At 39.9% G+C, this 16,434-nt stretch overlaps 1 protein-coding gene across 4 annotated transcripts in view; it reads left to right on the top strand.

Moving 5' to 3' along the window:
* The window catches only part of LOC311086572 (zinc finger protein 521), a 103,165-nt gene that overhangs the window by 44,344 nt on the left and 42,387 nt on the right, over positions 1–16,434 (top strand). For all 4 annotated transcript variants that reach the window (XM_084119520.1, XM_084119517.1, XM_084119518.1 and 1 more), the window contains one exon: positions 12,869–16,317. In XM_084119520.1, the coding sequence (XP_083975646.1) occupies positions 13,225–16,317 (3,093 nt within the window). In that variant the 5' untranslated portion in view covers positions 12,869–13,224. The remainder of the gene's footprint in view (positions 1–12,868; positions 16,318–16,434) is intronic.

Here is a 16,434-nt window from a genome sequence, read left to right as displayed (position 1 = left end):
ATGATTGCTCCAACAGTGGACCTTTTTTCACCAAGCTGCTTGGCAATTTCCCCGTAGCCCTTTCCAGCCTTGTGGAGGTGTACAATTTTGTCTCTAGTGTCTTTGGACAGCTCTTTGGTCTTGGCCATGTTAGTAGTTGGATTCTTACTGATTGTATGGGGTGGACAGGTGTCTTTATGCAGCTAACGACCTCAAACAGGTGCATCTAATTTAGGATAATAAATGGAGTGGAGGTGGACATTTTAAAGGCAGACTAACAGGTCTTTGAGGGTCAGAATTCTAGCTGATAGACAGGTGTTCAAATACTTATTTGCAGCTGTATCATACAAATAAATAGTTAAAAAATCATATATTGTGATTTCTGGATTTTTTTTTTTAGATTATGTCTCTCACAGTGGACATGCACCTACGATGACAATTTCAGACCCCTCCATGATTTCCAAGTGGGAGAACTTGCAAAATAGCAGGGTGTTCAAATACTTATTTTCCTCACTGTAAAAATAATGACAATGAAGTGTACTCAAGGAGAGTGCACTTTAATGACTGTTTCTTAATACACTTCTAGAAAGTGTGTTTTATAATAATGCCAAATTAAAGTTTTGCTTTAAAGTACATTTTAAATCATTGTTTTAATGATCTTTTGTTGTGTTTTAAAGAAGAACACTTATTTTGACTAACATTCTAAAGTATGTGATTTTTGAACTGTAGTTTTATATTTGATAGTACAAGATAATACACAGTATTTTAAATGTACTATAAATTTGTACTCATCTTCACCATTAAGTCCCGTTCACACCAAGAATGATAACTATAACGATAACTGTATTTCATCCACACCTGCGGCCGATATCGTTCTGTTTATTATAAGCGCACTTCAGTTTTGTCGACTGTCGCTTTAAATGCTCAAGCTCTTAAAGGAGAACTCCGGTCAATTTTAACATTGAGCTAATTTTTTTGTAAATTTGGAGTGCTGTCAGTACAGAGAACAACGACAAAAATCGGTATTGCCTACACCGTGTTATCCTCTTTTTAAAATTTGCACCCTGTTGACTTCAATGGGGCAAGTTTTAAACCTGGTTTTAGCCTCTTAACATCCTTGATGTGTCATTACAAGTGCCCAGCCATGTGAGTGATTCCTTCAGAGTGAACACGGGTGAATCTGACTGCAGTAGATGTGAAAGATATGAATAAAAATGATGTTATTTCAGCCAGCGCACGTACCTGTATTTACATCCTGTTTTCGGTAGAAGTCCACAGTAATCGATTGTCGAGTTCACGCGTGTGATCATAGGTAACTAAACCTATGCACGTGAACTCGACAATCGATTACTATTTACAAATTTACAAAAAAATGAGCTCAATTTTAAAATTGACCGGAGTTCTCCTTTAAAGCAGGAAGGATTCTGATTGGCTGTCAATGTTTTTATTGTTCATCAGCTGGAAAAAAAATTGTTCTGAAAATTATTCCAATGATATTGTTTCTCAGTGCCGTTATTGTTATAGTTGTGCTGTGTTTTTTTATATTTAGAATGATTTTTAGAGCTATATCTTAAACGTTATCGTTATAGTTATTGTCCTTGGTGTGAACGGGCCTTTACAGCTGTATAATGACAAATATATTGAAATATATGACATACAAGTTTCAATATAAATGGCATTAAAGTATATTTTAGTTTACCATAAATGCTTGTCAGTACATTCATTCTTGCAGTGACATATGAGTCATACTGGATCTTCTCATATGCAGATATCAATACTGGATGAGTGTAATTTTGTAAAATACATTTTCTGAAGGTTATTGCGTATTGTCATGCCAATTCGTATCAGTGTGTGCATTTAATATGAACTATGGCTACAGTGCTTTACAATGACCCAAAGCCTCCAACACTTCATCCCTGCTATCATATTCAGGTCTCGTAACAATGGTAGAAAATATATCCAAAACTACTTTTCTAGTGATATTTGGCTAGATTATGTTTTTCTCAGCGGTCCGGGAATTTAGGTCAGCATGATGCAATCACAGCTGAAGAGTCAGTAACTGGCCTCCTGAACAAGATTAAACATCTTAGCCATCGCCTGTTGGAAATTATGATGGATGAAGACTCTAGCTGATCTACGAGTGAAATTCATCAATGCATTCCTATGTTACGCAAGGAAAGGAGCCTTCAAATGTTGAAACATCACACTGAAAGTAATATTCCAGCTTAAATACAGTTTAAAGAACTAAGGCACTGGCAAACTCAGTGTGAAGCACACACTCATTCAGATGAGGCAGAACCAAACTTCATTGGTATTAGTATTATAAACAACAACAATAATAATAACTGATGTCAATATTTGGAAGTTCCTGTAGTTGTTTCTCACTTAACTTTAAAAGATTAACTTTAAATGTTAATATCACAAGATGCCTGTGAAAGACTGCTAATAGCATGCACTTTCAGGGTGTGTTCACACTTGCCATGTTTGGTTGGATTAAAGTGAACTCTAGTGTGATTTCTCTGTTAGTGCTGTTCATTTGAATAAGTATGAACGCTGCCATCTGACCCCTGGTGCCACCAAACAAGTGGAACGAGACACTGAAAAGATGAGTCTCTGTCCGCTTCCAAACATACTTCAGATGGTTCAGATGGCAGCGTTCACACTTGTTGAAATGAACCGCACTAACAGAGCAATCGCACCAGGGTTCGGTTTAATACAACCAAACATGCCAAGTGTGGACACACCCTAAGGGCGCTTTCACACTTGGTTCGATTGTCTGTTCCGAACCCGAGTTCGATTGCTCCCCCCTCCCCCTGCTTCTGCTTTAAGGTCAAGCCTAAATAAATTGGGTTATTGACGCTTCCGACTTGGGAGATGTCCGATCATCATTTTGAATTGTGTCATGGCAGCTGGGTTGGCAAAATAAATTTTAGGGGATTGCAGCCCATCTGGATACTTCCCATTTTGAAAGTTCGCCTGAACACCTACACATTATACATTCTAGCCTGAGACCTACCAGTTTGAGTTAATTTAATTCTACATATCTTTTGCATGATGCCTGCTAGGATACAAAGGAAGGAAGGTTTTTTTGCCTATAGATCTGGACAAATTTAAGAAAGCTCAAATAATGCATAGTTTAAACATGAATAATTTGTGTAAACGCTTTAATGAAAATTTGAGCTTCTCATTCCTGAGAAGAACTAGCATTTTTCCATTGTTTTCACAAACTGTTCATTATCACCCTTACAGCTCATAACATCTTCCTCTGAACTAAGAGATTTCCCTTTAAACATGTGTTCATGTCATTTTTTCCTGTCTGCTTCCTTTAAAGTGACCACACCAGTGGGCCGTTAGTTAGCAACAGTGCTTTCAGGACATATTCACTCAGCTAAACCTTCAAATGTCAACAGAAGGAACTCTTATTTTTCCCCTAAGGAACGCAATAAATCTGAAGTATTCAGGCGATTCAGCACCTTTTTATGTAGTTGTTTTTCAGCAATAAATAATTACCAAACTTCAGTTATAATGGTTCTTTACAGATCTACATCTTTATAGAAGCCATTAAAACTAGTTTGTACTGGATACACACACAAAAAATATACTTTTGGCCAAATTTAAAAAAAATACTCTAATTTGTTACATTAAAATATGAGTTTTTCTCAACTTATATTAATGTTTTAGTTCCTTAAATGTAACCTAAAAATAAATAAATAAAATAAATAATAAAAAAAAAACAAAAAAACCCCAAAACAATATATATATATATATATATATACACATATATATATATATATATATATATATATATATATATATATATATATATATATATATATATATATATATATATATATATATATATATATATATATATATATACTGTACATACACTAAATTAACTATAATATAAAAGTAAAATTTGTACTTAAGATTAAACCAAAAACATTTTGTTTGTCGATGTTTAATTTAGTTTACTTATTATAAATAAAGACAGTAAGAAAGACCTTAATGTTTCAGTGTATTAGGGACCTTAAATGGAGCAACAGTAGTTGTACTTAACTATTAAAATGCATTATTCCATTTCCAAGCACTCATAAAGCTGATGTTAAAAGTGTTTCCAGCTGTGCAGAGCAGAAAAATGGGTTACTTGAAGAGCTACATGCACTGTATGCTTAAAAACAAAATCAAATCCTGCACCAATGTCAGCCCATACGATGGAGGTCTTCCTCTCTCGAGTGGCAGGATGTTGGACGAGTGATGCTCAGGAAGGCTTTGGCAGGCCAACAAAGACAGACCCTCTGCTGTAGGGTGTAGGTTTTCAGGACCAGCATCCCCTTTGGCAGGCGCACAGAGGCCGCTGCCATGAGCCGGGGATGAGGACCCATGAGACTCTGGCTTTTATTTACTCAGGCGGCTAGCGTCCTGCACATTTCTCGTCTGAGTGAAGTAAGGGTAAAAACAAGACAAGAAAGAGAGACAAAAACATGCTTTCTTTTGCCCTGACTCTGATCCCATCAGTCAGTGTTCACACACTTGCTCATGGACACTAGACAATCCTGACATTGACATCTTAAAGTGTTAAATCACAGTTGGCTTGCTGATCGGAAGTACATTATTATATATTTTATTGCATTATGGGTAACCATTTGTGTTAGCATTGTGACTGAGCATTGGTGATACTTTTTTAGACCTAAACTGTGCAATAGAAAAGGGATAATTATTCAGATTGTGTATCTTGGGCTGAGCTGTGTAAAGCTGTGTGTTTAGAGGAACAGCAGGTCAACCTCTATTGTTATCTGTTTCCTGAAGATAGGCTGTCATGGCTTGAGTGCTCATAAATGCATGTTACCCTTGCAGAACCTGAGGTAAAAACAATGGAAGAGACATGAATATGCGAGTAGGTTGCTTGAAGATGTCTCATAAATCCTAGCCATTTCCCCTTGTTTTTTCCATTTCCCAGCAAAGCCTCATTGGCAATTCACTCCATTATTTAAGAAGGGATGTGGAAAAATTGACCAGTTTATTGTTTGTATGAAGAACTAGTTAGTTCCCTTTAAGTCGGTCACTCCCGACGTCAGGTCAATGAACCGACAAATTGATATCCCAATTCGTTGGTTCACTGACCCTATGTGACCCTATGACATACGTAACTGAGTCGTTTTAAGGAATGCCTGTATAATTAGGTTGCATATGTCCACCAGCTCCTGATCAGACATATTTGTTTGGGATATACGGACACTAAGCAAAACCCTTCAAATTGTGTATTTAATAGGTAATAAACTATGTCATCACTTGTCCTTGGGGTGATTCTCGCTCTGCGTGCAAAAGTTCATTACTGTTAGGTTAGAAATATGGTGATTGCACAACATCCAACAGTTTGAGACTTTTTTTTGTACTGCAACTATTTTAAAGTGGTCATTTTTCTGTTCTGACAGACACCTGGGAGTGTGGGTACCACACTATAACAAATCAGCACCGGAACAAATCAAGTCCAAAAAAGAAAAGAAAAAAGAAGCAATGCTTTTCATTGGGTGTACTTACTTTTTCAGAGCAATGTAATAATGTGAACACTTCTCACACCAGACAATTTCAAGGGTGACAGTGATTGTCTGGAAGTTTATTGTTGAATGCAAAGAATCTGCACAAAAGTGGTGCTTTGGTGGCTATGGTGGATACTTTAAATTGGATGAATTTGGGAGACAAAACCTTTCGGTTTTAGTCCTTTCCAGTGCTGACTATTAGCATAAATAAATTACAACATGCTATCAGCGTGCCAAAATGCTCGCAAAGAGGTGACTATTACTTATTTGAAAATTGCATCTCACTTTAAATTTGTTTCATACTGTATACAACTATTAAACTCAGTAGTTCACCTCACTGTCATTCAGCAACCGACTGGTCGATTAGTCGACCAACTTGGACTTTCCTTATATTGGAGGAAATTTTACTTGTTTGCTGTGGCTGGTCATCTTTTGAATGATTGCAAACTCTGTTGGGTATATACTTCAAGTATAACTATGTAGGATTGAGTGCGAAACAAACACAAATGAATCTTCCAGGTGAATTGTTCAAACATAATTTCTCACAGAACTGAACATTCCAGACACCAAATCACCAACCCCAGAGCCATAAAAGAAGGCTCCAGCCAGCCAGTCTCCGTTGACCAACGAAAACCCCCAGCTAAGAACTTTATGGCCATGCAAGCTTCAAAGAAGATGAGCCCAACTAAAGAAAGAACTGGTCAATGTAAGATAGCTTGGAAAAGAATGATTGGCTCAGAGATAGCACAATTCAGCCCGATCAAGATAACAGCAGAAGCTGCTCGAGCCCACAACATTCCAGACTCCCCCCTCCTTAAGGACCTCTGATAGACCTCAGGGTGTAAAATCGTTTCAAACCACAGAGCTGAGATTTTACCTATAACATAAATAAAATCATTCAAGAACAATTTTCAATGGACTTATAGATCAAGCATCATGCAACGACATGATTCTATATTGTTCCTACAATAGATGGGTGTATCTGATATGCTTAGATGCCATACAATTCATGTAATTGTTATAATTGTTAGATGTTTGAATCAAAATGTGTTGTGTTTCATATCAATATTATCGTATGTTCTTAATTCAAAGGATGGCTTGATTGAAATCTGTGGAAAATGTTTCGGATTCTTATAATAGTAATAATGTCTTAGCTGTGGCCTCTGTACTCTTTGCTAGAGCTTAGAGAGTAAGGAGAGCACAGATAAGCTTGATTTATGATAAGAAGTGAAGAGAACGCCACCTCCTAAACAAAGACAGTGTCTAATTGGTTAGAACTGATCCAGGAGGCTGGGCGGACATTTGAGTTTAAAATCTTAACACCAGAACAAAAGTTTAGAGTTGCAGTGCAGAACCAAAAATGCAGCGGGAGATGAAGATCTAAGACAGACAAGTAACCATGTAAAACGCGCAGACGAAATAACCCAAATCAAGATCTGAAGAACATGGGTTAAACAGCTTCATTCAAGCCATCATCTACTCTTCTCAATTTCCTTTCTTTTCTTAGTTTCCTTTCTTTTCCGTTGTGAGTCTCGGTTCTAAGTTAAGTTTTGCGACAAGATTTCGAGCCACGTTTCTTCTGCAAAGCCAGCTTCAAACAAAGACTTTCATTCCGCCAGCACGCCACGTGACTGACCACGTGACCCAGACATCAGGCACGGAGACCAGCCAACGAACGGACCGGGAAAACCCTTTACACGCAACAAAAAGGGAATCCCCAAAAGCAAAGACAAGCAAGTACTGCCTCCAGACTCTTAAACTGAACTGGTGTATTTGATACTGATTTAATAACCTAGGAAACGATAAAAGGGTTAAACTAATGATTGATGGTTCATTCAGGTTGTGTTTTATAAGTGCATAGAAACTTGGGATTACATCATCTCACTCTTAAACTCACTCTTAAAACTTAATCTTTCCTTACTCTCTTTCTTTCTGCAACGCGTATGAATGTGTGTGTCTGTGTTAGATATTAGTTGTATGTGTTAGAATAATCAATAAAGTCTTGTTTGTATTTTAAAGAGAAATATTACTTGTGTTATTGTGCTTACAAATTTAATGTCTTAAACTTCTGATCTAAGTTACCTTGCTAACTATATAGTGTTTCACTATAGTTCGGATATTTATATCCGTTGCAGAGTTGATAATTGCAGCCAGTTCAAATGAACCGCGAACGAGTCATTTGCTCGGTTGTAATAAGTGACTCTTTTGAATTCCCTATAAATTAATTAATAATTCCTTTGAGCTAAATTGTAATCACTACAAATTACAAATATCTTACATATTGGTGGAGACAAATGCGGGAAGTTTAACCTAAAATTGTAAGCATATACGAAGTAATTATATTTTCATAGTAGCCTATGCGGAGAGATCCGAACCTCCGAGTCTGTGTGTATGAGGTATGCAGCGCGCGCCGCGCGCTCTGTTTGAATGAATGACCTGCTGCTTGAGCTGTTACTCTAGTCTAGTCTGCCTCCCCATTTTATTCTTTTTATTTGTTATTTTATTCAAACTGCAGTAAAATAACCCAAGATATAAGATCCCACGCAACGATAAGGTAACAATTGAGCGTGTCCCTCGATTCTGAAATACTTCAATTATAGCTTAAGACATCTGCGTGTTCCAGAGTCTTTCAAATAGCTATAACGTTATGTGTGTTTGTATCAGTCAGAGAGATGAATTAAATTAAAACTGCAGTAATTAAAATAACCATGTAAAGGACGGACGAGCGTGTCCCTCGTCTAACGTGAATGTTAGTCCTTATTTATCTGATCGTCACTCAGTGCGTGTTCCACTGGGACGAATATTCTCCTCACAGATTAGTCTTTGTTTCTCAGGTTGTCTGTGCGTGTCCCACGGCAATCCCGTGATAAACTATAAGCTTATCTGTGTCTGTTCAATTAATTCTCGTGTAAACACTGCGTATGTCCGAGTATAGTTGAATAGGAATTATTTAAAGTTGTGTTCAAGTAAAGCTTGACGTTGAAACTCACCCCGGCACCACTCAGTCAACAAACACAACACTGAGTGTGCCCAAGAACAAGACAGTTTACCCTCAGAAGACATGGAGCAACTAATGAGGCAAATGAAAGTGTTCATAGAAAACAAGCTGAACACGAATGACCAACAAGATGAGTCAAATTCACTATGACTAGCGATGGAACGGAAGACCAATGATCATCTGGTACACCTTCATAATGAAGATGACGACCACCTGTTCTACAACAACACAGAACAGAGGGGTCTCTCACAGCCAACCACTGACAAACACCCAGAGGTACCAGAAAACACCACACTGGCTTCCCATCACTCACAAAGAAACCATCACACAAGCTCCAAACTCAAGAACCACGTGTGTGCTACAGTAACCACAGTAAGCACAGAAGGTCAGAAAGTCTGTCACAACCAGAAGGCATCACAAGAGGAGTACAACAACGGAGACAAAGTTTTGCACCACAGCTTCACGCATCCATGCCAAACTGCCTCCCAATGTCTGCCAGAGAACTTCCTGCCTTACTGGACTGACCCCCAGCAGATCATAGAAGATCCCTTTCCTAAGGCAAAGATGCAACAAGCCAATCTTCATCTAAGCTCATCAAAGCTAAGCCAAGAAGCACGTGGGCAAGCCTTCAAGAAAAGGGGGGAGCCAAACAGACTGAGACAGATCTGACCATACATACATACATACATACATACATGCATTACCCTACGCCACTAACATGCTCACTAACACGTAGAGGTTAACCACATCTACCATGGAAAACATTCAACAAACATGTTTTCCCCACAGGTAGAAAACTAACTTCAGAAACTAGCTTAACGACTTAGCTACACTTACCATAGGAAACATACTAGCTATCCATCCAACAAGTAGAACACCTCTCATTACCCTGTGATACCTGACACCTTAGCTGCACAACAGTAGTTATAAGCCATACTAGGAACACTCAATTGTTTTGTTTTACCTCTTCCTTAACTTTCCTTCTTCTTGTATTAGGTAAAATGCATGTCTACCCCCTTAAGGGTCAAGGTCATGGTAGTAGGATTGACGCACCACGCCTGACACTTGTAAGCCGCCTTAAAACGAATGTGAGCCAGAGAGCTCCATGCATGATAGTTCACATAATTGTTACCACAAATTATGTCACCAGAAAATAAAAGGTAAAACGTCTTAACGTAAAACAACTTAGAAGAGAAGATAACAAACAAACGTAATCACAGAATTTGATCAAAGAATCACCGTACCGAAACAAATTAGAATAACAATCCCAAAATTTAAACTCTACTCAATATAATAGACCATATTGAGAGAATGAACTTGAACTTTTAATACTTAAGTAATCTAATGCCCTGCACCAGTACAGTGACCAGTCATGGAGGTGTTGTCTTGTTGTTTGCTTTGTATGTGTCTGTTTCTTCTACCCGTGTTTCTCCAGCGTTCACCGATGTCTTCATCTTAACACATCGCCGTACGAAGAGGGGATATGTAGGATTGAGTGCGAAACAAACACAAATGAATCTTCCAGGTGAATTGTTCAAACATAATTTCTCACAGAACTGAACATTCCAGACACCAAATCACCAACCCCAGAGCCATAAAAGAAGGCTCCAGCCAGCCAGTCTCCGTTGACCAACGAAAACCCCCAGCTAAGAACTTTATGGCCATGCAAGCTTCAAAGAAGATGAGCCCAACTAAAGAAAGAACTGGTCAATGTAAGATAGCTTGGAAAAGAATGATTGGCTCAGAGATAGCACAATTCAGCCCGATCAAGATAACAGCAGAAGCTGCTCGAGCCCACAACATTCCAGACTCCCCCCTCCTTAAGGACCTCTGATAGACCTCAGGGTGTAAAATCGTTTCAAACCACAGAGCTGAGATTTTACCTATAACATAAATAAAATCATTCAAGAACAATTTTCAATGGACTTATAGATCAAGCATCATGCAACGACATGATTCTATATTGTTCCTACAATAGATGGGTGTATCTGATATGCTTAGATGCCATACAATTCATGTAATTGTTATAATTGTTAGATGTTTGAATCAAAATGTGTTGTGTTTCATATCAATATTATCGTATGTTCTTAATTCAAAGGATGGCTTGATTGAAATCTGTGGAAAATGTTTCGGATTCTTATAATAGTAATAATGTCTTAGCTGTGGCCTCTGTACTCTTTGCTAGAGCTTAGAGAGTAAGGAGAGCACAGATAAGCTTGATTTATGATAAGAAGTGAAGAGAACGCCACCTCCTAAACAAAGACAGTGTCTAATTGGTTAGAACTGATCCAGGAGGCTGGGCGGACATTTGAGTTTAAAATCTTAACACCAGAACAAAAGTTTAGAGTTGCAGTGCAGAACCAAAAATGCAGCGGGAGATGAAGATCTAAGACAGACAAGTAACCATGTAAAACGCGCAGACGAAATAACCCAAATCAAGATCTGAAGAACATGGGTTAAACAGCTTCATTCAAGCCATCATCTACTCTTCTCAATTTCCTTTCTTTTCTTAGTTTCCTTTCTTTTCCGTTGTGAGTCTCGGTTCTAAGTTAAGTTTTGCGACAAGATTTCGAGCCACGTTTCTTCTGCAAAGCCAGCTTCAAACAAAGACTTTCATTCCGCCAGCACGCCACGTGACTGACCACGTGACCCAGACATCAGGCACGGAGACCAGCCAACGAACGGACCGGGAAAACCCTTTACACGCAACAAAAAGGGAATCCCCAAAAGCAAAGACAAGCAAGTACTGCCTCCAGACTCTTAAACTGAACTGGTGTATTTGATACTGATTTAATAACCTAGGAAACGATAAAAGGGTTAAACTAATGATTGATGGTTCATTCAGGTTGTGTTTTATAAGTGCATAGAAACTTGGGATTACATCATCTCACTCTTAAACTCACTCTTAAAACTTAATCTTTCCTTACTCTCTTTCTTTCTGCAACGCGTATGAATGTGTGTGTCTGTGTTAGATATTAGTTGTATGTGTTAGAATAATCAATAAAGTCTTGTTTGTATTTTAAAGAGAAATATTACTTGTGTTATTGTGCTTACAAATTTAATGTCTTAAACTTCTGATCTAAGTTACCTTGCTAACTATATAGTGTTTCACTATAGTTCGGATATTTATATCCGTTGCAGAGTTGATAATTGCAGCCAGTTCAAATGAACCGCGAACGAGTCATTTGCTCGGTTGTAATAAGTGACTCTTTTGAATTCCCTATAAATTAATTAATAATTCCTTTGAGCTAAATTGTAATCACTACAAATTACAAATATCTTACAACTACAACACATTACAGCCACTCGCGCACAGAACAAATTATATAAAATTAAAAACATGACTGTACTTCATGTTAAAGTGAAATTTATTTCCATAATGCACATCATGATACATAGTTTCAAAGCATATATAGATAAAATATTGCATACAAAAAAGAACAGCTTAAGTGGTGCATATATATTTTTTGACACCCATATTAACACATTTCTGTCAGGACCACTATCATCAAATACGATTGACAATTAGCATACAGTTTGGATTGGCGGTATGGGTCCGTTCTGGGCGAGAACTCCCTGTGCATCCATGCAGCCTAGCATAGATAAGAGCAGGGAGAGCAGTAATAACCCCCTTTAGGGTAAACGGAACACAACCAACATGAATGTATGCAGATATCATTAATTCAAGATTTTAAAGTACAACATAATTCGAGAATTTATTCTGATTCAAGGGTATCAGAATGCCAAATCCTGACTGACGAGAGGAGGAGCTGGGGATGGAGGAGGGTAATTAGCTCCTGAGAAACGCGATAGCTGCTGATAATACTGAAGGAGCTTATATATTTATACAGTGATAGGCGTCGTATTCCTATAGGTAGATGTGGATCAGCTGAGAGTCAGCTGATGCGAGCTTGACTAACTTGACCTGCCAGAACTGACGCTACACTTGATAATTCTGTGTTATTGAGGGGCACTTAAATCATGGTAGCATATCATCAGGAAACAGATAGAATTGCCTCTAGACAACTGGAGTGATGAAGGCTGGGGTCTGTGAATTGTCAGCGAATCTAGAAGTCATTTTCTATAACATATTATTGTAACTTTCCTAAAACAAGTCCTTGGCTAATGTATAATAACTCCTACCAGAGATTAGCATACTTGCAAATATTATTGGAATACATGGCATAATGGACCTTGCTTTTCGTCTAACTTGACCATAAAAAAAAATTAAAAGAATTTTGAAAGAAGAGATTTCTCACAAATGCCATTTTGTTAGAAGACAGACATCCTGTTGCATCTGTATACCACAAAACAGTAAAAAGTTAACATAATCTGTCTTGTCTTTTGACAGATGGAACTGATATAGAAGATGACCCATCCTGCTCTTGGCCTGCATCCTCGCCATCTAGTAAAGACCACACATCTCCAGGCCATGTCGATGACTATGAATATGGTGAGGATGAAGGAGGTGCCAACCTACCCTACCCATGCCAGTTTTGTGCAAAATCCTTCAGTCGCCTGAGTTTCCTTAAGTGCCACGAACAAAGTCACAGAGATAAACTTCCCTTCAGCTGCACATACTGCAGTCGCTTGTTCAAGCACAAGCGCAGCCGTGACCGACACATCAAGCTTCACACTGGTGACAAAAAGTACCACTGCGGAGACTGTGACTCTGCTTTCTCACGCAGTGATCATCTAAAGATCCATATGAAAACACACGCTGCCAACAAGCCCCATAAATGCCCAGTGTGCCGCCGTGGGTTCTTGTCCACCAACTCGCTTCATGGGCACATGCAGGTGCATGAACGTGGGAAGGATGGAGCGAAAGGATTGTCTCCTCAAGAATGGAGGTTAAAAGAGACACGCAAATGCAGCCGCTGTGAGGAGGGTTTCGACATGCCTGAAGAACTGCAGAAGCACATTGCAGAAAGCCACCCAGAGTGCTCTTCTCCTGTAGGAGGGAGTCTAGAACCTGGTCTGCAGTGCATTTATTGCCACGAGCCGTTCAGTGATGAAGGAAAGCTGCTTAGCCACATCGATCAGGTGCATGGGAGAGACCAGAAGAGCAACACATGCACTGTATGCTTTGAGAACTTCCCCACTGTAGAAGAGCTGTACACTCACATGGATATTCACCAAATACCAGAGTCCAGTAATAGCCCCTCCGTGTTGCCCGTAGGTTATACTTCTGTTTCAAGCACTACCCCAGACTCTAACCTTTCTGTTGACAGTTTGTCCATGATGGAGACCGTTTCCACAGTCCCCAAGACACGTGGGAGAAGAAAGAGGGCCACTCATAATGATGTGTATAGGCGATCTGCCAAACAGCCAAAAATTGAATACAGCTGCATTTACTGCAACAAACAAGTTTTCTCAAGCCTCGCTGTGCTGCAGATTCATCTTAAAACAAAGCATGTTGACAAGCCAGAGCAGGCGCATACCTGCCAATTTTGCTTGGAGATCCTTCCATCCCTTTGCAATTTGAACGAACACCTGAAACAGATCCACAATGCCGAGGATCCCTCAGGTGTACTTGCTAACCTGTCTGATGGCCTGCTACAGTGCAATTTCTGCCCAGAGGTGCTTGGAGATCTTAATGCTCTGCAAGAGCACATACGGCACTCACATGGCTTTCCTAGTCCAGTAGCCAAAGAAAGCAATGCATTCTTTTGCCCCAAGTGCTTTATGGGATTTTTAACTGAGGCCACTCTAGAGGAACATGTCAGACAAACCCATTGTGACTCTGGAAGCTTGCAATTTGACTCTCCTCTAGCCGTCACTCCAAAAGATCCTGTTGTGGAGATCTATTCTTGCTCTTACTGTACCAACTCCCCCATTTTTAACAGTGTTCTGAAGCTTAACAAACACATAAAAGAGAACCACAAGAACATCCCTCTTGCACTGAATTATATCAACAATGGGAGAAGATCTCTGCGAGTCCTCAGCCCCTCATCCCCAGTGTCTGTAGAACAGGCCTCACTATTCAAACAGAACAGCAGTTCCTTATGTTCAAGCGAGTTCATTTGTAACCAGTGCGGGGCTAAGTACACCAGCTTAGACCTTTTCCAGACACACCTAAAGACCCACCTTGATGGTGTCGTGCCACAGCTTACCTGTCCACAGTGCAACAAGGACTTTCCTAACCAGGAATCTCTGCTTAAACACGTGACTGTTCATTTCACCATCATGTCTACATACTACATCTGTGAGAGCTGTGACAAGCAATTCACATCTGTTGATGACTTGCAGAAACATCTCCTGGATATGCACACCTTCATGTTTTTTCGCTGTACTCTCTGCCAGGAGGTGTTTGATTCTAAAGTGTCAACTCAGCTCCATCTTGCAGTGAAGCACAGTAATGAGAAGAAGGTATACCGATGTACTTCTTGCAACTGGGATTTCAGGCATGAGGCTGACCTTCAATTGCATGTCAAACATAGTCACCTTGAAAATCAGGGCTGCTCACACCGTTGCATTTTTTGTGGTGAGTCCTTTGGCACAGAAGTAGAGCTGCAGTGTCATATTACCACCCATAGCAAGAAATACAATTGTCACTTTTGCTGCAAAGCCTTCCATGCTGTTTATCTGCTAGAACGTCACCTTCGTGAAAAGCATTGTGTGTTTGAGGGAAAGACCCAGAACTGCAGCACCAATGGATCCATGTCAGGTAGCGGTGATTCAGTTGCCAAAGATGATGGAGACTTCCAGGGCTTTCTGACCAACAGCCATGGAGGAACTGGTGCAGGGGAGTCTCGCAACAGTCATGATGGCAGCGAAGAAGACTTTGATACCTCAGAGGTCATGTATAGCTGTGACATCTGTGGTGCATCCTATACCATGGAGTCCCTCCTAACCAATCACCAATTTCGTGACCATAACATTCGCCCAGGAGAGAGTGCTATGCACAAGAGAAAGGCAGAAATGATCAAGGGAAACCACAAATGCAATGTCTGCTCTAGAACCTTCTTCTCGGAGGGAGGACTTCGGGAGCACATGCAAACACACATAGGGCCTGTCAAACACTACATGTGTCCCATTTGTGGAGAGCGCTTCCCTTCACTACTTACTCTGACAGAACACAAGGTCACTCACAGCAAAAGCCTGGACACTGGAAGCTGCCGGATTTGCAAATTACCTCTGCAGAGTGAGGACGACTTCCTAGAGCACTGTCAGATGCATCCAGATTTGCGTAACTCTTTGACTGGTTTCCGCTGTGTTGTCTGCATGCAGACTGTCACCTCAACCCTAGAACTCAAGATCCACGGCACCTTTCACATGCAGAAGACTGGACCAGCATCTACAAATCACCAAACTGCATGTTCAGCTGCCACACAACTTCAACACAGTCAAAGCCAGAAAGTCTTCAAGTGTGCTGCATGTCTCAAAGAGTTCTACTCTAGGCAGGACTTGGTGAAACTTGACATTAATGGTTTGACATATGGCCTGTGCACATTATGTGTCAATGCTGCTGGTAGCAAGAGCTCAACTGTAAATGGAGGGAAACAGTTGCATCATGGGTCTCAAACGTCAACGGGTCCTGCTGCTGGATGGACCCAAGGGGAGAGCCTTAGCCCTGGTCCTGTGAAGAGAAAGACTCTCTCTTCTTCTTCCTCGTCTTCATCAGTATCACCCTCAATTTCCAAGACCCGTTGTTCCAGCTGCAATGTTAAATTCGAGTCAGAGGCGGAGCTTCAGGCACACCTGCAGACAGTACACAAAGACCAAACACCAGAGGGTGCTCATTTCAGGACTCCCGAGGGCTCCCCCATGTCACGAGTTAGCCCCACCCAAAGTGACGAGGTAAGGTGTGCCTCACAGTAAACCTACATACTCAGTATATTTGCCATCAATACAATAGTGCTAATTATTGTTTTTAAAGATTTATTGTATAGTACCGTTTATTTAATTAAAGAGAAG

Source organism: Abramis brama (genome assembly GCF_963993115.1).
Source record: "Abramis brama genome assembly, chromosome: 7".
Taxonomy (NCBI): domain Eukaryota; kingdom Metazoa; phylum Chordata; class Actinopteri; order Cypriniformes; family Leuciscidae; genus Abramis; species Abramis brama.
The sequence above is the reverse complement of the archived record's forward strand: the minus strand, read 5'-3'. Positions and strand labels throughout refer to the sequence as shown.